Source organism: Protomyctophum bolini, assembly GCF_963924005.1.
Source record: "Protomyctophum bolini genome assembly, chromosome: 10".
Lineage (NCBI taxonomy): Eukaryota > Metazoa > Chordata > Actinopteri > Myctophiformes > Myctophidae > Protomyctophum > Protomyctophum bolini.
The window spans coordinates 28,273,543-28,296,100 of record NC_137871.1 but is presented as its reverse complement, the minus strand read 5'-3'; the positions used below and the strand labels follow the sequence as shown (position 1 = coordinate 28,296,100).

General features: G+C 40.3%; 2 protein-coding genes across 5 annotated transcripts; one reads left to right on the top strand and one right to left on the bottom strand.

The window, feature by feature from the left end:
- Positions 1-24: 24 nt before the first annotated feature.
- Positions 25-3,182, bottom strand: LOC308322567 (large ribosomal subunit protein eL42). Its single transcript, XM_080773922.1, has 5 exons — positions 3,143-3,182; positions 1,988-2,093; positions 1,824-1,891; positions 1,467-1,589; positions 25-104 (listed from the first exon to the last, which is right to left on the bottom strand). The coding sequence occupies exons 1-5, from the start codon at positions 3,143-3,145 to the stop codon at positions 84-86; spliced, it is 321 nt and encodes a 106-aa protein (XP_080630048.1). The 5' UTR covers positions 3,146-3,182; the 3' UTR covers positions 25-83.
- Positions 3,183-3,665: 483 nt separating this feature from the next.
- On the top strand, positions 3,666-22,102 carry btk (Bruton agammaglobulinemia tyrosine kinase). Of its 4 annotated transcripts, none has more exons than XM_080773904.1 (19): positions 3,666-3,786; positions 9,747-9,785; positions 9,910-10,067; positions 10,799-10,903; positions 12,348-12,429; positions 12,740-12,868; positions 12,962-13,032; positions 13,534-13,721; positions 14,831-14,893; positions 15,660-15,714; positions 16,629-16,708; positions 17,077-17,204; positions 17,315-17,386; positions 17,972-18,143; positions 18,300-18,519; positions 19,082-19,146; positions 19,478-19,596; positions 20,679-20,836; positions 21,192-22,102. In XM_080773904.1, the coding sequence occupies exons 3-19, from the start codon at positions 9,927-9,929 to the stop codon at positions 21,261-21,263; spliced, it is 1,920 nt and encodes a 639-aa protein (XP_080630030.1). In that variant the 5' UTR covers positions 3,666-3,786; positions 9,747-9,785; positions 9,910-9,926; the 3' UTR covers positions 21,264-22,102. The 4 variants fall into 4 exon arrangements, with proteins under 4 accessions (XP_080630030.1, XP_080630031.1, XP_080630028.1 ...); XM_080773905.1 differs by having other exon boundaries at positions 9,747-9,789; positions 12,965-13,032; XM_080773902.1 differs by having other exon boundaries at positions 9,747-9,789.
- The last annotated feature ends 456 nt before the right edge of the window (positions 22,103-22,558 follow it).

Sequence of the window (22,558 nt, the reverse complement as noted above, 5' to 3'; positions counted from 1 at the left end):
AGTATCTTCAAAGAATAGCAGAACCAGACTTGGAATACTTTTATTGGATCCATTTATTGAAAACAAACTTGAAGAACCACATCTTAGAACTGGATGACCTGGCCCTGTAAGTGAACAGAAAGAAGACATGAGTTAGTGCAGCTCACAGATAGTCACAGCATACAGTCAGGAACAAGAGTTAGGGCTGATTCATACTCCTATTTTACCGCTGTTTCGGTGCTGTAGTGCCCGCCCCCCCCGAACCTCAAATGACGTCACATTGTAGGCTCTACAGAGCCGAGCCAAACCGACTTTTATTCGGCCCTAAAATAGGAGTATGAATCGGCCCTTACACCCACTGTCATTCAGTTCTACAAGCCCATTAAAAAAAAAAGGTACACATAATCATAAGCTTGACTATGGAATGGGCTGGAAGAGTTTAATGATCAAACACAATTTAATTATTTTATGAAAATAAAGTGCCAATAGCCGCTTTACCTTTGCTGCAGTCAAGTATTAGATTGGAAGTATGACAAAAGCACTGAATTGATCTATTTAACTCACAACGAGATGCTACTTTTACGTGATGCCTGATAAAAATTATTTGATTGGCCCGTCTGCATTACTACTTGTGATATGGTCATACCAAAAGTACCCTGATGTAAGACTTAACTTGGGAGTAATGATGCCGAGGTTACTACAGACTCTAATATGCCCCATGATGCCTTGCTTATTGGAATATTTGCTCAAATGTTTTGCATAATGAATAAAAAAAGGCTACTTTGAACTGTAAAACACAAATGCAGAATAATATGGGCTGTTAATCCATGCTGAAATAGTGTTTACGGTAGTTTGTAGTCCACTACCATAGCCACATTTTAAGTCAAATAACCCAGTCTAGATTAATGGTGGTGTTTCATGCGAGTTCTTCCAACCCCACCCCATGAAATGACATTCCCAATGCCAGGTTGAAAGTTGTTGCATTTTATTTCCCACCAAACGCAAAGATAGCATCCCTAATACACCTGTATCCTTCCATTATAGAGCACCGAAGTCTGACGTCAATATCGGTAGAGGGCGCAAATCCACAGGTTCGTGTACTTTTTATTTGTATTATAATCCCCATAGGAGAAACAGACTATCATATATGAGTGACTGACTGTTGCAAAACGATACAGAGACACCTCCCTGACAATAACGCAGAAACAGCTTGTTTATTTTTGGACCACAACGCTTATATGAGACAGTATTAAGATGAGCCCATGTTATTCTCCATGGAGAAATTACTTCCACGAACCAGGGGAATCAAAGGGATGAGCGAGCTACGTCAGGACTTCGGTGCTCTATAAAGACTAGAGTTACGTTGCTGTTGTATGAGTAAATTAGTACTTGGAACACCCTCCCCAGTTTAATTTTGGATCCCCTTAAATAAAAATCTAAGTAATCCGAAAACACAAGCACCACCCTGGGAGAACATGAACACATACCTTTCTCTTCTTGTCACCACCCAACTCAAAGTGCTTGCATCTTTTGATGGCCAGCATTCTCTTGGATCTGCAGTTGGGCTCCACGCACTCAAGCCTCAACACAATCTTCTTTGTGGTCTTGGCCTTGGGGGGGAAAAAAACAACATGTACTGCATTACTGCACCATTCCCGATAGCCCTGGTCCAGTGCTTACAGAGAGTAGTTAGTCCAGTCCAGTGCCCTATAAGCACTGGACCAGGGCTACATACTTAAAACCAAAAGCAAATATTTATCATGAATAATTACCGTTGTGTCCCAGTGGCAAAATGTATGAACAAATATAGACCACAACAATATACATTTTCAAGGTAGATTTACCTTTTTGCGGAAAATAGGCTTTGTTTGACCGCCATAACCGGACTGCTTCCTGTCGTATCTCCTTTTACCTGTGGAACACATTTGCATTTTAGTCACAGTTCTGGGGCACGTCTCATTTCTTTACACAACCAGTCATGGCTCTGTGTAGTAGAACGGTTCCTCACCCTGTGCGTAGACAGAATCCTTGCCCTTCTTGTACTGGGTCACTTTGTGAGGCTGGTGCTTCTTGCACTTCTTGCAGTAAGTCCTGCGGGTCTTCGGTACGTTGACCTGGAAGACAACAGAGCAGAGAACCAGGGTTACACATGATTCATGATGTCCATAATACAGTCATTATTTGACATTACACATTAGGGTTCATGATGACATACCATCTAATGTTAAGACATTGTTCATGATAATCTATTGACAATACATATGGTTCATAATCATCTATTAACAATACATATGGTTCATGGTGATGTGCTTCAGTAATTAGTCATTTTAAATCAACTTCCGAGGCATCCACATTTATGAATGGCTTGCCAAGAGGGTTAAAACATCACCACCCCCCCATTTGTATTGTCACACGTGACATGGGGGCAACTACCAAACACAAGTTTACACACAATGTACATACATAGGCATGTTCAAATATGTTAGTATACATAAACTGCAATAATGAATACATGAATCTACCTTTTAGAGCTAGAATGTGTGCTATGCTATGTCTACTGGTATTTATTTGCGTTGTTCTAATTATGTTACTGCCGCAGCTACACCTTTGACTATTGAAGAACCGAAACCAATGTCTGCTAATATACACTAACTAAATATTCAAATGACAGAAATTAATTAAAAATACGATAGGTACCAGCAGGACAGTTGCGAGCTCAGTGGCTGCAGCACCAACTAAGCTAACACTAGCAATGCTAAGACCATGTTATTGATCCCATCAGGGGAAGACAAGTTAGCAAGGATTCGCAAGCTGCAAGCAGATGTATTTGGATTAATTTCCACATATAAATATATATGTATAATACAGAACTACGTGAATGACGTTTTTAAAGCTCTGTGGGTGGTTAACCACTTGTTAAAAGCTATGTTTATACCTCGGCTATTAGAAATCCGTAAGGCCATTTGATATGAACGAGGGGAGCCACTCGAGTTTAATTTGTAATTAAACACCGTTTGGCGAAAAAGAACACCGTTAATAACTAACACCGTGCGTACATTGACATCGTGTTTACGTGTGCAGATGAACTAAACGCAATATTATTTCTGTAATGGACAGGATTGGAGATGATTGAACAAAGTATAACTGAAGGCAAAATCCGTACCATGTCTGCGACCCGATGCAGAGGAAAAGAGGAAGGCTGACACCGGAAGCAGTCTTTAATAAGCACGGTGGCCAGAAATGTACTGCATATTTCTAAAGTCTGCCCCCTAGCGACTGTTGTTTTTTTAGGCGGACAAAAACTACAAGCCTATTTTGTAGATTGAATGTTAGGGTTTTAAAGAATAGTTAGTCTACATTCTATTTATTTGATCAACATTTATGAGCCATCTCAATGAAACAAAGTGTGTTTAATATCAATACATTGAAAATGTATTATGGATGCGTTGTTTTGTTATTTTCAATGAAAATGCATTTACACCAAGAAAATGTGTGAGTCAACTCAACAGCCAGTTTCGCAGCAGCCTACTGTACAGTTAATGCCGAGCCTTCTTTTACTTATCACCAAAACTGCAGAGATGATATGAAAATTAGCAGGAAGCAAAAGGGGAAGCAAGTGGACTCAATTCCTCTCTATGGGTGGGGTTTATGTTCTTGCAGTGCTAACGCACACTATATGGAAATTAAAGATACTATAAGCAGAGGTCCATGCCATTTATGATTGCCTCAACGCACAGCATCTGCAGTGAGTGCCAACTCATTGATCCATCATCCATGTTTGACGTTCTCTGGTGTCCACATACTACTGTAAGTAATGTAGCTCTTTGGTCAGTACTAGGGTCTAAGAAAGGTCCATAGCCTTTTCTTTTGGGGTTAACAATTAACAATGTATGCTTTAATGTATGCTTTTTATAAGCAATTTCATAACTGGAAGTACTTTGGAAGAAAAAACATTTTTGGTTGTATCCTTATAGGCCTATGTGTTATTGGTGCGATTCCCAAGTGGAAAAACTATCAGCATAGAGAGTTTGTGAATGAATACACTACAGCATGTTTTGGGACCCCTCTAGTCCTAGAAAATGTCAGTTAATAAGGTATGCCTTATTGATACATAATCTACCAAGAGAAAATCCTGTTATATTTGTGTTTCTTTCCGTTTCATTATCAGCATGTGTGAACAACTGAACATGTGAACGTGTTATGCACTGATGAGGTGCAACACAATATTTAATTGTTTTTGTATGCCTCTTGCAGTAGGTTAGTGGTCGTTTTATTTCCAAGTTAAGTAGGCCTACTTTTTAGTTGTTGTTGTTGTACTGTAAACAACACATTTTACTTTAAAAGTGCTTAACAGAGCTAGCGTTGGTGCATTTGGCTTTTGGCATATCTCTCAAAATCCTCATTCCAATTATAATACTCTTAGACATAAAGCAGGCTAGATAGTTGGTATAGTATAGAACAGCATACAGAGTACAGTTTAGGGGCAGGCCTTCAATGTACCTGAGATACAGAGAAATGTAAAAAGAAAAAGGAAAATAATAGTGTTTGTTCAGTAGCAGAGGTCTCCCTCTAACTCTTTAGAAAAAATACATCACATTTTCAGTAGGGATGTACGATTAATCGGTAGCATAATCGGAATAGGCCATATCGGCCATGAAAATGCCATATATCGGAAAAATGTACTTCTAGTCAAAGCCAAATCAAATATGATGTAAAATCTTAAGTAATCTTAAGTAAAAACAAACTTTTCTTTTTCTAAATGTAATCTCATTCAGTAGTCATTCAGTTGTGAAAACAGACACTTAGAGAGTATAGACTATTTATTGATTGATTTAATACTTTATTAACAGGCTTTGGGCCAAGCCCCTATAGGGCCTAGGCTTGTTTCCATTACAATTTACAATTTAGGCATTTAGCAGACGCTCTTAATCCAGAGCAATTTACATTAAGCAAGAACAAAAAAGCATGGGAATACATCACATAAAAAGCATTTATCATGAAACATGCGTAAGCTAAGAACGTAACAGTGGAATATCTATATAATGAAACTATACATATATACTATACTATGCTATACATATGTACTATGACGTGCTATGACTACATACAATGCAATTATAGTGCTGTCTACATAACATGCTATAAGTCTGTATCAAATGCTATCTAAGTCTACAGAAATGCTATCTAAGGGGTATGGTAAGTGCTATGGGCCATGATGGAGTCTGAAAAGGTGGGTTTTCAGACTACGGCGGAAGATTGGGAGTGATGCTGCAGTTCTGACTGCAGCATCACTCCCAATGTGGCCCTCTGAATAATAGCAGAATCGGTCAGAATCTGTATCGGCAGATATGTCCCTGCAAATAATGGGAGATCGAATATCGGTCATAATTTCATAATCATGCACCACAAATTCTCAGGATACCATTTTTACATTTTCAGGTCGGGATACCAATTTTATCCATTTAGAAGAGAGAACTCAGAGGAAAAGCAAGTGAAACTGAAATTAGTTAAATAAACACACCAAAAAATATGGAACGGGAACACAATAAAATTGAAGTTGATAAATTGTCTTTGTAGAGTTCCGTCTCCTGACTAGATAAAATTGGTGACCTGAAAATGTATGCTCTGTTTATTAAAGATCTGAAGATACGGCTTACTTAGACCACATAAAGAGGGGCTATAAATTATAGTAGCCTATACTGCTCTCTCCAAAACAAGCAATGGGTGCTTGGGATCCCAGAGAAATGTGTAGCATTGTGGAATTGAGTAAAAATTGCAAACATTATCATATCATTATTAATATGGACTGTGCACGCACGCACGCACGCACGCACACACGCACACACGCACACACACACACACACACACACACACACACACACACACACACACACACACACACACACACACACACACACACACACACACTCTCTCTCTCTCTCTCTCTCTTATCAGTCAGGAAACGTCCAAAGAGAGAGTATCTTGTGTGGTTCCTGTTAAACTGATAGGCTACTTTTATCAGAAAGTTATTTGCTGTGTCAGCACTGTCATGAGCTGGTCACTGAAATGAAACACAAAACATGTCGTCTTCACACAGGGTGTTGACTCTAGGCAGTGTACTCTATTGTCTATTCAGTCTAGATAGGGGGCGGTCCTAAGAAAGTTGCAGGATCAATAATCTTAAGTTTTCCCAATATCTTTCCATGTCATTAAAGCAGCAACGCTAAGTTAAGTCATCATTACTCAATTAGCTACAGTTACGCAAAAAGCTTCCCTGTGTAAGTGACATCTTAAAAGGCAGATGGTAGTTCTGATAAGTGACAGATCCTGTTTCTTGAATGTTGCTGAATGATGTTGCTACTGCAGCTCTGTGATGCATTCATTTGATGCCAACCATAGGGTGAGGAGAAAGTTTGAATATTATTGAGTACGTTTACATTTATCCCTTCTTCATCAAGTTTTTGCATGCGGTTGCTGTTTGTTTGGTTGACATGACTATTGTGTCGACAGTAACACTGTCAGGTTAAAGTGCTGCAGTGCCGGTTAAATTTCTTCCTTTGTACTGCAGCGCAACACTGATGCAACTTCCCTATGCATGTGTCTGTCAGCACCAATGACTCACAACCCTTTGAATAAAAAAAACAGCACTTCAGCTGTCCATGATAAAAAGAAGAATGGACAAGGGGGAATATTTGATTGATGGCATTTTCACCATCCAAGTTGTGGGTTGAGTGGCAACCGTTGGAGCTACAGATGTTCTGAGATGCTCAAAATGTTCAGAATACTCATGTTTGAATACTCAATAGACCATATGCACACGGCATTCATCTTTCCATTTAATGGCAGGGTGGAAACTAGCCGCAATTTGCCATTGACAGCCCATACATCCAAACAGACAAAGTCCTATCTATATTTGTATTAAATTAAGTCAAATTCACCAACATTGCAAATTTGCAGCTGTACGAAAAGCTTGAATTATCTTCTTTCTATCTTGCAGGTGAGAAAGAAATCACCTGCAAGGAATTTCTTGACATAAAGCAGCTCATAGCATGTGTACGGTGGATTTTTATAAAACAAACACTTTGCAGATAGAAAGAGGATAATTCAAGCTTTTCGTACAGCTGCAATGTTCGTGAGTTTGACTTCATTTAATACAATTAGATATGACTTTGTCTGTTTGGTTGTATGGGCTGTCAATGGCAAATTGCGGCTAGTTTCCATCCTGCCATTAACTTATGGAAAGATGACCGCCATGTGCATATGGTCTATAGACTCAAACATGAGTATTCTGAACATTTTGAGCATCTCAGAACATCTGTAGCTTCAACGGTCCGCAACTGGTTCTGGCCCACATCAAGTCACCTTTTGACCAATGCAGCCCTCACCCCAAAATGAGTTTGACAGGCCTGGTTTAGAAGATAGAGTCATGTTTTAAGTAGCGGTTATTTTAAAAAGGGCGTGGTCATTTTGGGGTATTTTGTCCCGGATAGAGAATTTCTCACAGGTCCTAAGTTGTTCGCGGGGGTCACATTAGTCAAGAACAGTTGAGATATTCTCTGCTAAATGACCAACACAGCTAATGACAAGAGATAGGCTACTGCTGTTGTCTTGATGTGACAACAGCAGTAGCCTATCTGTTGTCACTAGCTAAAGCAGCTAGTGTGAAGAAATGACACCCTCCTGGCTAGTGGGCAGTGACTTCTATCTCTAGTGATGTTACAGTTCAAATAGTAGAAGGAAGTGCTCTCAGGCTGAAAATAGGCTGAGCTGAGCTACAAAACCACAAACACAGCTGACAAAAGAAAGAGACAATAACTATTCAGCTTCATGACAAGGGTGAGTTTGAGCAATTAATTGCTGTGTGCAAATGTATTGTTGTATGTAATTTATGGTGACTATATCCATTAGGTTAAATTTTAATGCAGGTTGCAGACCCGTGGTCGTATGGTATATCTTTTAGTTTGTTTTGTTTCACTGAATGGTAGCGATCTGTAGATTCCACAGAAGGTTTGTTATCCCAATCCCTAAATAATTAACAGACATAAATATCTGCCTGTCAACCGGCTCCACTTCCGTCTATGCCTGAACCTGTCCTGGAGCTGATAGGCACCCATGTGACTCTCAGATGCTGCCAGGGCCAGCTACAGGTGCTGTTGGTACAATAACCCTGTCATGGATGGAGGTCAATAGATATAAGCTGCTTCATTTGACTACACAGTAAGATCCTGAGTGTGGAATAACTATTACAGTCACAGTGTAAATATGAACTTGGTCCATTTTTACACTCAGGATTTATACTTTAATAATTAATATACAAATACAAGTTACATTTTGGCCATTTAGCAGAATAGTGACTTACTGTACAAAGTGCGAGATTGCAGAAAATGGCATAATCTCAAGCAAGCGGTCAAGTATCTGTAAATAGTGTGCTACTAATTAGAAAACAGTGCTACAAAGTAACTAGGCTAGCAGGTACAGTACGTCCAACCTAGCATCTGCCTAATCCAACACAGATTCAATTAAAAAAGAAACATGGCATCTGTGCACAAAACAGCACATGCATGTGTCTACTGTAATAACATATACATTTCTGCTACTACTGCACTACATCTCAGAGACAAATATTGTACTTTTACTCCACTACAAATATTTGAAAACTTTAGTTACTAGTTACTTTGTAGATTTCGATTATTATTGCAAAGCATTACAGTAACCACTTACCGGTATTTTCAAAAGATTTATAGTGAAATGGGACGTTCTGCACAATGAGTATACTTTTACTTTCAGTACTTGCAAAGCAAAACAAAGTTCTTTGTTTACCCAGGGAAGTGGACTATAAGCTCAAGATGCTTGTTTACAGCCACACCCTGCTCATAGAACATTTCATGGTAGGGGTTCAATGCCTTGCTCAAGGGCACTTCAGCGGTGGTAATTTTAACATGCCAGTCCGGGGATTCGAACTGGCGACCTTTCGGTATCAGGACCACTCCGCAAACCGTTCGGCCACTGCTGCCCTAAGTACTTAAGTACCGTATATTAAAATGCAAATACATTTGTACTTTTACTGAATTAAAATTTAAATGCCAGACTTTTGTGTTTTGTTTGTAACAGAGTAGCTCTATACGTTGCAGTATATTGATACTTTTACTTATAAGTAAAATATGTGAATACTTTTTCCACCACTGACCAGTGTGGGAAAAGTTCACACGTACAGACAAGTGTGCATCGTTTCCGTATCCGCTCTAGAGTCTAGCTCTATAGAGCGGATCAGCAGCCTGCAAAGCAACTCCCTCCCAACCCAGTCTACTGTTGATAAACACCCAAGGCTCGTAACGAGTTACTTTAGGAAAATAGTAACATATTAGTAATATTATTAGGTACTCAAAATGTAAAGTAATTCGTTACATTACTAGTTACTGGAAAAAAGTAATAATATTACTTACTTTAGTTACTTTCCAACCCTGCCACTGCCCTGCAAGATATGGCTGAAGGAAACAAAAACCAAGGGAGGAAACCCCCGGAAACAAAGGGGATATTGACAATAAAAGGAGGGTTTATGCAAAAATACAGGTTAATCACACACACACACACACACACACACACACACACACACACACACACACACACACACACACACACACACACACACACACACACACACACACACACACACACACACACACACACACACACACACACACACACACACACACACACACACACACACACACTGATACCTGTTCACCTGTTTCTGTATCTATTTCCAGATCTTACTTTCTCTCCTGTTGTAGCTGAATCTATGAAGTGTAGGTACGTAAGTACATTTCATATCCCACACACCATATGCACTATAATCGATTACATTGATTAATTTGAATAGCTGTTACACTCCTATTTTACCATGGATTAATTTGCCTTGATTCTACATAGAACTATCTGATTGAACCATGTCAGAGAGTATATTGGAAGAACTCTTCGTAAAACGATCGCAGCAGAAGAGGAAGGCTTCCCCTTTGAACTACAAGGAGAGATGGTTTGTCCTGACGGAGGATAAACTGTCTTACTATGATTATGACCTCAATAAAGCGGTATGTATATAGACCACATTGACACGACAGCCACATTGCTATTACGGTCCTATATACTGTATAGTACTTTTGGTGAGGGTTACCCTCAAGCAGTGGTCAAATTACCCATGAAAGAATTTCTTTCAGTAATATGACAATTTTGACAAAACAATGTGTAAATCAACAAAGACGGTTATAACAACTGTGTCACGTAATATAGGCCTACTATACATCACTGTCAGTGGGTGCACAGCAGCACTGGCTCCAAAAACAGATAAGTGCTCGTAATATAAACGGAGGCCATAACTTTTGTTGCAGGACTATACAAATACTGCCCTGATTTACATTGCATTATAACTTCACCTGTCCTGGACATAATATTACTACCGTCCTTATCTGGAGGTGTGACCCCAGACCTATCAATGACATAGACAGTTGAGGTGACTAGTTCACAATATTATCACAGCTTGCACTGCGGTGACATACTGTAGCCACCTTGGATTTGAATAAACACGCCTATACAGTTGGGATGTCCCGAGAGGTAAGCGGGCCGGGCCTGAGCCTCAGCATAATAATGTGATAATGTAGAGTAGAATGTATGTGAACGCCACATACTTGAGTACTACTCGCTTTGCTTCAACGTACACTGATTGATTACTACATGTAATCAATTAATCAATCAATCAATCAATCAATCAATGAAGATGCCCCTGCATTCATGAGCGTGCTCTTTCTCTCTCTCTCTCTACCAGAAAAGGAAAAGCTTGAGGGGCTTTGTGGAGCTAGAGAAGATTAAGTGTGTGGAGACAGTCCAGCCAGAACCCAATTCACCCCCAGAGCGCTCTTATCCATTCCAGGTAAAAAACAATAACTGCTATCACCGTGGGTCTCAAAGTGGGGTCCGGGTTAGAGCCCAGGATCACATTAGATAATTGACACAGGGGTGAAAAATGGGTTACAAAATCGTGGGATATATATTTTTTTTTTTAAGAATTGGGGTCCGGGGACCCACAGGGGTCCTTGAGGGAGTTCCATGGTGTTCCCAGAAACATGAGTTAATGTAGCATCAATATCCGCATCAACCATCTGATGCTTGGTCAAGATGGTTGCAAACAACACCTGCAACTACCGGGGAGTGAGAATGCATTATGCTAGTTACGGGGCCTCATCATGTCAGTTCACTTACTGAAAGTCAGTCTCTCTGCAGTGAAATCAGGTATTTCCCTGCTCCTCTGTGGTCTAGTTTGGTTTCACTTCTCCCACTTTTTTGGTGTTCAATTTGTGATAAAGCAATTGAAACGTTCAGAGTTTTACCTCAAGGTTAATCTATAACGTAATTTATTTTGTTAATGTACAGTATCATGCAGGCTGCTACTGGGGTACTGGCCGGGGTCAAGGAAGTCATAATGTGCAGTATCATGCAGGCTGGTACTGGGGTCAAGGAAGTCATTTAAACCCAAATGAGTTTCAAATCGACCTCATCGTTGTGCTAGACCACCCCACTTTACCTTTTGGCCTATGCTGTAACTCTTGAACCGTATGTCATACAATCATCATTAATAGTTTCATCTTTAATGACTATGGTTGCACCTTTTCAAAGCATTTCAAAATCTGCTTCCTCTTTGAGAGTATGTCCTTCTCCCCACATTGTAGATCTGCTATTTTCGGTAGTATGACTTGTCTACATTCTGTCGGAAGTGCAAGACACATGAGAAGGGTCTTTTCCGTCCCCTGGCAGACAAAAGTGCTTCAATAGTTGGTATGATAAAAACTAGTACTAAGAAGTGAAACCTACCCTCACACGTAGATAAACTGCATAATAACAGCTACAGGTGCCTCTAAAACAGGTCATGACAATATTCACACAGCGGTACACCAAAGACTGGTTTGTGCCACCGGTTGGTATACTTGAAACTCCTATTGGCCTATGACGTTTAAAAAATAGGGATGCCAGGTTGAAAGTGTTTAGGCTATAAAATTAGCTTCTGTATTTGCCACTGTTTTGGGAAATGAGTGCTCACAAAGTACTGCTATAGTAAATAGAAAAAGATATTTCATAATTGGACACCTGAACATACATTTGGGAACAACTGCCATAAACCACACAAAATACCCAAAGTTGCAGTAACACAAGTTTGAGTGATGAACACCAGAATTTGTTTACATTTAGCGAAGAGTAACTGACATGCTTCCACATTGGATTAATGAAATGTGGAAAATAAATGACAAAACACTGTGTTGAAACTACATATAAGTATCTGGTAAAAGTAAAGTGTTGGTTTCCTCAATGTCTGGCCATAGGTAATCTACGATGAAGGACCACTGTACGTCTTTGCAAAGAATGACGCCACACAAGGCGAGTGGATAAAGAAGCTGAAGGAAAGTAAGTAACAAGTGTATCCATGGCATCGCGTTTAGCCTCTTGCTAATTTCTGTAATATACCAGAAGAATCCCAGACTACATGGACACACAATGCGTACAATGCACAAACTCTAGGCACAGAATTGATGTGGCAACAATGGTCATCCTGAGTAGCAGTGAGTTTTGGGATATGATGCAAATTTCAATGTATGTGTGTGTGTGTGTGTGTGTGTGTGTGTGTGTGTGTGTGTGTGTGTGTGTGTGTGTGTGTGTGTGTGTGTGTGTGTGTGTGTGTGTGTGTGTGTGTGTGTGTGTGTGTGTGTGTGTGTAGAGGTGCGTTTCAACAAGGATCTAATACAGAAGTACCATCCTTGTTTCTGGGCGGATGGGATGTGGCAGTGCTGTCAACAGGTAGTCAAAGAAGCTGTGGGCTGCAAGGTGTGGGAGCATAAGAATGGAGGTCAGTGATTGGAGAGAGGTGCCTTGTTCCTTAAAGATACGTTCATACAATGGTCACAGTCACACTAGCATCATTGTGGCTTTCTCCCATCAGTAGGCTTCTCATCCAAACACTCATCTCGGCGACGCATATCCAGGAAACCGCTTCCTCCCACCCCAGAGGAGGTACTTGAGCCTGCATTCTACTTTGTCTCTACTCTCTAAACTACTAATTACATTTGGTTTGACTTGTTTCCATAGAAAAGGATTTTGAAAATAGACTGCAAGCTCACAAAGCCTTAGCTATTTTCGCTGTGTTTGCTTCTTTCTTACATATTATTTGCCTATTTGCTATTAAAAAGGTCTTAAAAGTCATTAAATTGTAACTTTAGAAATGTGTAGATACCCTGTATACATACAGTATGTTGGTTTGTTTACTGTTGAGTCAGAAAACAATGTTGCACATTAAGCTAATCAATAAGGCGATCCCTCACAATCATTTGGGGACCGACCGACCCCATGTTTGGGAACCACTGACCTACAAGCACACAACACATCACATCCGCAAAACGTTGTGTGCTTACAGGTCTGCTCTGGCTGCCCGACACTGTCGTACGACAGACAGACCATAAAGACCATAAAGACTGTAGGAGTACCAATTGTAACATGTGCATCATGCCGTTTCAGGAGAAGCCTGGCAGGCCTCTACCGCCGCAGCCTCCTGAGGAGCCTTCGCACTCGGTGGGCATGACAGTCATAGCCGAGTATGGATATACCCCCGTAACCCCCCAGGACCTGGAGCTGAGGAAGGATGAGGAGTACACCATCCTGGAGATGAAAGACGCCAACTGGTGGAGGGCCAGAGACAACAATGGGTAAGGAAAAGGATGGGGGGACAATTTTGATTAACCTCTTAAACCCTATATATACACACACACTTATTCGTATGACAAAGCTCACAATGTGTTGCATTGTGATGCGTTGTGAGCTTGTAGATCAGCTATTTTAATTATTGTTACAACCCAGCCTAAGGGTCACTGGGTGCAACATAAAACACTCTTTTCCAGTCCCCAAACAGCCCATCCACAACTCCAGTCGCCACTGATCACTCCAGATCGTTTTGAGAGCTTCCGTGCTCCCGACTGTATGACGGAAGAGACAACAGTCTGGCTCGCGAGAGAACACAAGTTACAACCCAATACACCATATTTACACTGTGGCCATCTTGCCATTAGGTTACTGAAATGCCACCTCGTTGCCACCCTGCTTTTTCAATGCAAAAATGTCAACATGGCCGCCATGTGAATATGGTCTATAACAGAACACCACACAGCAAATTCAATTCTGTGTATGTCATAGAACTGTACACTGTACTTCAAAAATGAAAGCAAAACTGGTCACAATAGTTGTTGGCCAACTGTGTTGGGTGTTCACACTGACACCTGTTATGAAGAAAAAGAGCGAGATTGATTGCTTATGCTCATGCTGTTTTCACACTTTCAGCACCCGAAATGGACTATATATATATATATATATATATATATATAGTAATTTTGAAATTTGTATTAGTTTATATTTTTATGATATTTGTGACCCTGAGAAAAAGGACTATGTCTACTCTACTTTAATTGCTGTTTTGGAGCAACACACCTACTGTACACTGTGTACAGCTGATGACAAACTATACCCCACTGAGGCCACTGCCATAACTTCTAACATATTATGTCAATTTAGGATGTATATTAATAACAAGTCATGCGTGTGAGTGTGTGTGTGTGTGTGTGTGTGTGTGTGTGTGTGTGTGTGTGTGTGTGTGTGTGTGTGTGTGTGTGTGTGTGTGTGTGAGTGAGAGTGTGAGTGCGTGCATGTGTGTGTGTGTGTGTGTGTGTGTGTGTGTGTGTGTGTGTGTGTGTGTGTGTGTGTGTGTGTGTGTGTGTGTGTGTGTTTCCTAGCTCCATGACCAATATGTCATATTCCCTTACAGGAACGAAGGGTATATACCTAGCAATTTTGTTGTGAATGCTGGAAATGGACTAGAAAGATTTGAGTGAGTATATGCCATGTATAAGTCTTATATTATTTGTTGTATATATTATATCCACTGATAAGTGGTAGCATTAGGTAAATTATACTTTCATTATCTCCGGCAGGCGAGAAAGCTGGGAGGCAGCATATTTCTTACAATAAATGGCTATCATAAATGCAACATCAAATGAACCTCATGAATGAACTGGAATAGCATATTGAGGAACCTCAATATGGCATAGCAGTGGTGACCATTTTGTGGTGCCACAGATAGAAAACCCATTCCCCTTAAAGAGATTTTTTAACATATTTATATAAGTTATTTTAAGCCTGGAACTAAGCCATCCAGGCTCCTGGTGACTCATGACCATAAATTCTGTTATTCATGTGAACCATGACCATTCCATTTTGTGTCAAAACACATTTGATATTTCGGTTTTCAAATATTCTTTGATTGGTTGTACAGCCAACCACACCAAAGGGTCGAGACGGTTTTAGCGTTGTCCCAGCAGTGTGATATGTCCTGTTGCATGTAGACCCACATCGTCCCTAGTTGTCCCAAGTGATTCAACGCATGGAATTCAATTCAACCACACCAATGGGTCCCCAACTCCTGCAAACTAGTTTGGACCCAAGGAGTTGCATGGCGTCCGTTTGGTGTGGTTAGGGCTTTTTTTTGTCTTTTAATTACCGTGTAAAGCTTCCTGAGAACAGATATTTGCAATAAGTTGTTGGATCCTGTATGGATACTCTCTGAAAAATAATGATCCCCCCCCTCCTTTTCACAGCTGGTATTGTAAGAACATGAACCGCAGCCAGGCAGAGAAACTGCTGAGGACAGAGGTGAACGGTCTATGTTACATCAAAGCAGTGCAATTTAGTAGGGCTGTAACTATTTTCTTTGTGATTATTCTATGGGTAAATTTTTCGATACATCGAATGATCCTGAAATGTGTTTTGAAATTAATTGAAATAGAATAATATATTTTTATAACCGACTAAATCCGTTAGTTGCAGCAGCGTCAAATAGCTGATCTACAGGCTCACAATACGGCCTAGCGCTTGTACTATAGATCGAGTATTTCCACTATCTATCTATAAATGCACCAGTTTATGTGTGTACGTAGTACGTACGTGTGTACGTCTGTAATCCACGTAATTCGAGAACCATTCGCAGGGACACAGAGACAGATACAGAAATATCCATATATGGGCATAAAAGGGACAAAGTCATATGGGTGGAACAGGTACTCTGACACGGGTACAACGGGTATTGCATAGCCGGGTGGGGAATTGATCTTTCAACTTCCATCGTTACCGACTCGGTGCTCTACAGTTTTCTTTAAAGAAAGAAACAAAAGCGTCATTTAAAATGTCCCACCCCAAAAATCCTTATTCTTTTAATAGCAATCTATTTTTGTATTATTAATATAATCGATTGATTTGATTACAAAAGTGTTGAGCCCCTACTACTTTGTTGCTGTCGGACCTCTTATCTCCATATTTTTACTTTTGGTGTTTTTTCATAAATGCCCTAATAGATCATACTAGTATTCAAAATCAGCAAACAAGCTCGAAGCGTGTTTTGAGCTTGTAGATCTGCTACTATTTCTACTTTTGAATTTGAATCCTGCAAAGTAACATTTTTGGACATAATGAGGTTTCGACAGAGACGATTTAGTGCATTCTCCAAAGAAAGACATGAATGATACACAACATTAGGCTTGATGATCACGGTTGGTTTCCCATTCTTATAGAACAAAGACGGAGGCTTCTTGGTGCGGGATTCAAGCAAGGCCGGGAAGTACACTGTCTCCGTGTTCACCAAGGGTGGCGGGTGAGTCATTTCAGTCATGGTAAACACTGCATGTCTCACCACCATTAATTTACACCGGGTCCACAAGCTCCGCTCATGCGTGGACGCAACCAAAAGAAGAACTGTTGAATGAAAGAGGAAACTGTAGCCGGCAGAGGAAGAGAGATGTAAATGTCCTTCATGCAAAACTGGGAATAATCTATGTACAGTGGCTTTCAACAGCATGGGTGTTCAGGGTAGGCTATTGTAGATAAGATTGAAGACTCTTCTACCCGTCTTTTGCATGGCTGTTTCATACGTAGTAACAAAACAGTACTGTTGAAAACATTTCACTTTAGTCTATTATTCTGCAAGATCGACTTATCATGCTTTTTATATTTCTTCCACAGGGAAACCTCTGGAAACAGCAGACATTACAACATCTGTACCACTCAGCAAGGCCAATTCTACCTGGCAGAGAAGCATTATTTCAACAGCATTCCAGAGCTTATAAATTACCACCAGCACAATGCAGCAGGTTTATTAGTGGATCATTTATAGATCTCTCTCACAAATCAGCCATTGCTATTCAAACATGATGTGTGGTTTGTCATCATGGCGCTAAATAAATAAATAACTTTACTTTAGGTATGGTCAGCAGGCTGAAATACATGGTGTCAAACCGAGCACAGCCTCCATCTACAGCAGGGCTTGGCTATGGTAAGAGTTTGTCTTTTTATATGTGCACTCCTCAACTTCAACAATATGCATTGGTCATGAAGCTCAGACTACATAACTATACATTTTATTCAACTGTCACTTCTATTACCACACGAACCATACTGTATAGCGTCCCTATTCTGTTGGCGAACGTTTTGCAGAAATAGCCAATCTACATGCTCACGACACGTACCTGTAGCAACGCAATGTGAGCTTGTAGATTGGCTCGATAAGGAAAAGGGGAGGGGGACTAATAGACCCCTTGGGTCTCCAGCCAGTGGTAAATTAATGCCCTTTACTTGATCATACTACAGGCAGCATCACACAAAAGCTATTTTTGAATCCTGAAAGGTGAGGTTTCCACCTGACAGAGGCAATCTCTGTTAATATAATATACACATGTTCTTAGGATCTTAGGAAATGAAACAGGGCAGCTTATCTTTCACTGTCAAACTTTTTTTGTGGTCAATGTAAATTTTCACCAGAGGATATGAATATAGACAAAGCCATTTCCCTTTCCCTCATGTCTCTGATATGGATGTACTGAAAACATACATGCCTCTCCTTCCTTATTCCATACGCCAGGTATTTGGGAGATTGAACCCCGACACCTCACCTTCATGAAGGAACTGGGCAACGGGCAATTTGGGGTGGTGATGTTCGGGAAGTGGATGGGTCAGCATGACGTGGCGATTAAGATGATTAAAGAAGGCTCCATGTCAGAGGATGATTTCATAGAAGAGGCCAAAATAATGATGTAAGAAAACATTTACATTACAGTGGATGGCCACTGTAATCTCATATGATGCCGATCCTCCTGTTAGGACATTTGACCGGTTACAACAGCTCACAGCACATTGCTGTGGAACTTGTAAATCGTTACTCTCCCCTTCTCTTCTCGGTTCCAAATCAGGAAGCTTCGTCATGAGAACCTGGTTCAGCTCTACGGTGTCTGCACCAAACAAAGACCCATCTACATTGTGACCGAGTTCCTCTGCAACGGCTGCCTGCTGACCTACCTCAGGGAGGGTCAGACGCAACTCCCCACCTCCATCCAGCTGCTGGAGATGTGCAAGGATGTCACCGAGGGCATGGCCTACCTGGAGTCCGAGCAGTACATCCACAGAGACCTGGTGAGGTGGAAAGACAAGTCCCAGACACAGCATGAGTCAGGAAGGTTCATTTAACTTTCAACCTGGTGCCCCGATGTGGGGCATGTCATTACAGGAGATCATTTTCCAACGTTTTCCAACTGTTCACTGTACATCAGGGGTGCCTGCACTTTTTTGACTTGAGACTATATTGCATTGTGGGTTTGAGCTGACAGGCCCAATTTGATGTCATTCAATGAAGTGGCATATGCTTTTTTCCCCTTTTTTAATTATATATGTTTTAGGGCCATGTCATTTGGTTTACCTGCACAGCCTTTGTGATCTACTGATAGATCATGATCTACCTTTTGGGCACCCCTGCTGTACATAATACACTGCTACTAGTGAGTGTTTTATGTGTCTTGATGAATTGAATGCACAGGACCACAATCAACCAATCAATCAATACTGTATGTTGATATCCACCCTGCCAGAGTAGACATCCCGGGTAGACATAACACGCGAGACTTTACAGTGCATATAGACAAGATGTTCAGAAATGGCATACAAATCAAGAACATTGGTGGGTTTTTTTCATCCTCAGGCTGCCAGAAATTGTTTAGTAGATGCCAATGGTACCGTCAAAGTGACTGACTTTGGACTTTCAAGGTAAAATGGAAAATTATTTGTTCTTAAATATTCTATTTTATGTACTTATGTACTGTACTGTATATTGTAAAATAAAGTATGTAATATAAAGTAAATACTATGTTCGATAGTATCAATCAAGGTCATATAGCATACCTGGCCACGACAGCAGCAACAGATTTATTTGAGGACAGCAAGGCAATAACATACAGCATATAATCGATAATCTCAGAAAAAGAGGAAGAGATTACTTGTGTGTGTGGAGGGAGATAAAAATATAAAAGGACACATTGTAAAACTGACTAATCCAAAAGACTAATCCAACATCTTATTTTTAACACTTTGGTTTCAGGTACGTCCTTGATGATGAATACACAAGCTCAGCAGGTTCTAAATTCCCTATTCGCTGGTCACCTCCAGAGGTTCTGCTCTTCTGTAGATTCAGCAGCAAGTCAGACGTCTGGGCATATGGTGAGCAATGGCATAATGCACAGGTTATCAAAGTTGCCCCCAATTTCCCTCCTGTCAGTAGGGAAATTGGAAAGGACAAGAAAATGAAACACAAAAAAACAAAAAGACAGCAAAATCATACCGGTGCCCGTTGTAGGCCTGCCTTAAAAACATACCGGTAGTAAGAAAATAATCACACCCGTGTGAAGTGAGGAGCGCCCTTACACTCGTGTGAAGGGAGGGTGCAGCGAGGGGCCGAGGGCAGTATTTATATCAGCCAGATGATGTCTTACGTTGTTATGTTAAAATCCATAGCAAAGAATTACACCATAACTGCTCTAAACACACATTAATGTCCACAGACTTGGCTGGCCTATGATCAGAAATCAGAAAGCCATGCATTATTGGAGGGGCTAGCCGCGCCCCTCAAAAGTCACACTCGAGTGAAGTGAGGGGCACCCACTGTGGCTGCCACACGACGTCACAGGGGCCATCTCTTCTAAATAGTCAATTTGCTTGTCGTCCTTTAGTGGTGTAGCATCATCATCTTTATCCTTGCCCACATTGTAATGTTCAAGTTCTTCTCTATTTACCTGGCTGGTGTTTTCTTGGCTTAAAGTCAAGAGACCATTGCCATCATACCATTACTCAAACTCGTCATCGATCGCCCCCAATCATTTCCACCGTCGTACTGTCTAAAAAGTGAATTTCCTTCTCGTGCTTTAGTGGTGTGGCTAACAGTCTAACTAACACTATCATCATCCTCATTGTCCTCCATGAGACATGAATGCCAAGTGTTATTGTAAGACGGAATCAGTCACAAGAGGTATTTATATTGGCCATGCACATGACATCTCATGATGTCGTCATTTAGTGCCCTAAACAAACATTAAATTCCATAGGCTTGGCTGGCAAACGATTTGCATGTTGGTAGGGGGCTACACATTGTTGTGCATAGCAGGAGAACAAATGTAACCCCTTGTTTGAACCAAATCTGGATTGATATGTAGGCCTATATAGGCTACATATTAGAATTTTGACATATAGCCTACTAGTCACTAGTGTATACTGAATTCATATGGCATTACCTACTGTTTCCTCAGGAGTTCTAATGTGGGAAGTGTACACCATGGGGAGCCTTCCCTATCAACGGTTGAACAACACAGAGATAGCGGATCAGGTGCCTCGAGGCCTGCGCCTCTACCGCCCTCAGCTGGCCAACGAGAGGGTCCACAGCATCATGAACAGATGTTGGCATGATGTGAGTGTGACCTGTGTGTGTGTCCATTGTTTATTTTAGAGGGTGTAGTAGGCTGTCATAAGTGTCATTTATTGTCCATAAGTTTACACACACATGCATGAGCACTGTTATTATGAACAAATGTGAATTACAAATTTGTAGAGTCAAAGGTGTACAAAAACTAATACGCACATCACTTGGTTGAGATGCGCGGGTTGGAAAGTATCATCATGAAGGATAATTAACCCACACACTCAATGTTTTGGAGCCGAGGCTCTTTTCATCGGGTCAAACCCTCTTCATCGAGACTCCATTTGACCCGATGAAGAGCCTTGGCTTAATTAAAAAATATATATATGTTATTTCTTCCTTCCAGAAACCCGATGAGAGACCCACATTTCAGGAGCTGGTAGTGATTGTTCAAGACTTGCTGTATGAGCTCCAGTAGATCTTATACACCACACAGAGACACCGCTACCTGTCATGATGTCATTCCCACAAAGCAGCAGCCCTGCACGCATATTATGCCAGGAGAAGTGTGAAACGTACCCATCAGGGCAGTTTAATCAGATTCATTGCTGGCCTGGCCTGAACATATTACTGTACTGTACTGTACAGTACACAATATATACACTGTAATACACACACACACACACCCTCTGTAATGTGAACATATGGACTGCATGCATGTATAATGTATGAATTGAATGTTATCTGTTCCAACTCTTGAGTTAGCAGCCCATTGAAAACGGGAAAGTATCAGTGTCATTTTAGAGTTGGCTATTCAAAAATAGAAGATACTATTTTTAAACTTTTTTTTTAATCTTGAAAGTGTGAGAAATACTGGTTTAGAAGGCATTTGTAGAATCAGCCTCAGATCTTAATTGGTTAATTACAATAGTCTCACTCAGCCTGAGTTTAATATACATATTTGTTTGAAATGTATTACTCTGTTTATGTTAGGAATATTATCGCTGAGTCTTGAATAATTGTAGAAAACATCTGATTCTTTTTTAAAGTAAAATTACTATCATTATTGTTGTTATTGTTATTATATTAATTATCATCATCATCCCGAAAACAATACAAACATTTCACATACCGTATTAGCCATAATATACGAATAATAGATGATTATAAATAATGATTGAATGAAAAACAGCAATTTAAAATCGTGTGGGGTAAGCAGCTATAGGTGCCTATAGGTCACCAAATAATTGTTTCTAATGATGTAATGTAGATTATATCTTTATCTATATCATGTTTCAACTGTAAGTTAGGCCTACTTCAACAGTGGAGACTGGAGAGAGAGAGAGAGAGAGAGAGAGAGAGAGAGAGAGAGAGAGAGAGAGAGAGAGAGAGAGAGAGAGAGATAAAAACATGCAATATTACAATAGGTTTGTGTGTGTGAGGTGTGATGTCGTGCTTCTTGATTGGTCGAGTTAGTTCCTGTTTCCCCTGTTACACCGACATTAATAACCTAGAGAATACTGTGCTCTGTGTGTTCATGTTCGACTTCAACATGAACATATTAACTTATTATATTACGTTCAGAGAGAGAATATCTTTATTGTCATTGTACAAGACAACAAAGTTGAAGGCAATCCAATGCATTAAAAAAGACAAATACTATATAAGAAGTGTCAAGTGTCAGAGTTCAACATCTGATGGTGCAAAATGAATGCATAGAACATTTTAATACCTTTTAGTTTTAATGCATTATATCAGATGTAATGTTACATA

Excerpts from the sequence above, each read along its gene's own strand:
- LOC308322567 (XM_080773922.1), bottom strand. Across the intron at positions 1,892-1,987 it reads GGATTCTGTCTACGCACAGG|GTAAAAGGAGATACGACAGG; the intron begins GTGAGGAACCGT and ends TGTGTTCCACAG. Across the intron at positions 1,590-1,823 it reads AGCCTATTTTCCGCAAAAAG|GCCAAGACCACAAAGAAGAT; the intron begins GTAAATCTACCT and ends TTCCCCCCCAAG.
- btk (XM_080773904.1), top strand. The coding sequence starts at position 9,927 with ATGTCAGAGAGTATATTGGAAGAACTCTTCGTAAAACGATCGCAGCAG. Across the intron at positions 18,520-19,081 it reads AGTACATCCACAGAGACCTG|GCTGCCAGAAATTGTTTAGT; the intron begins GTGAGGTGGAAA and ends TTTCATCCTCAG. Across the intron at positions 19,147-19,477 it reads ACTGACTTTGGACTTTCAAG|GTACGTCCTTGATGATGAAT; the intron begins GTAAAATGGAAA and ends CTTTGGTTTCAG.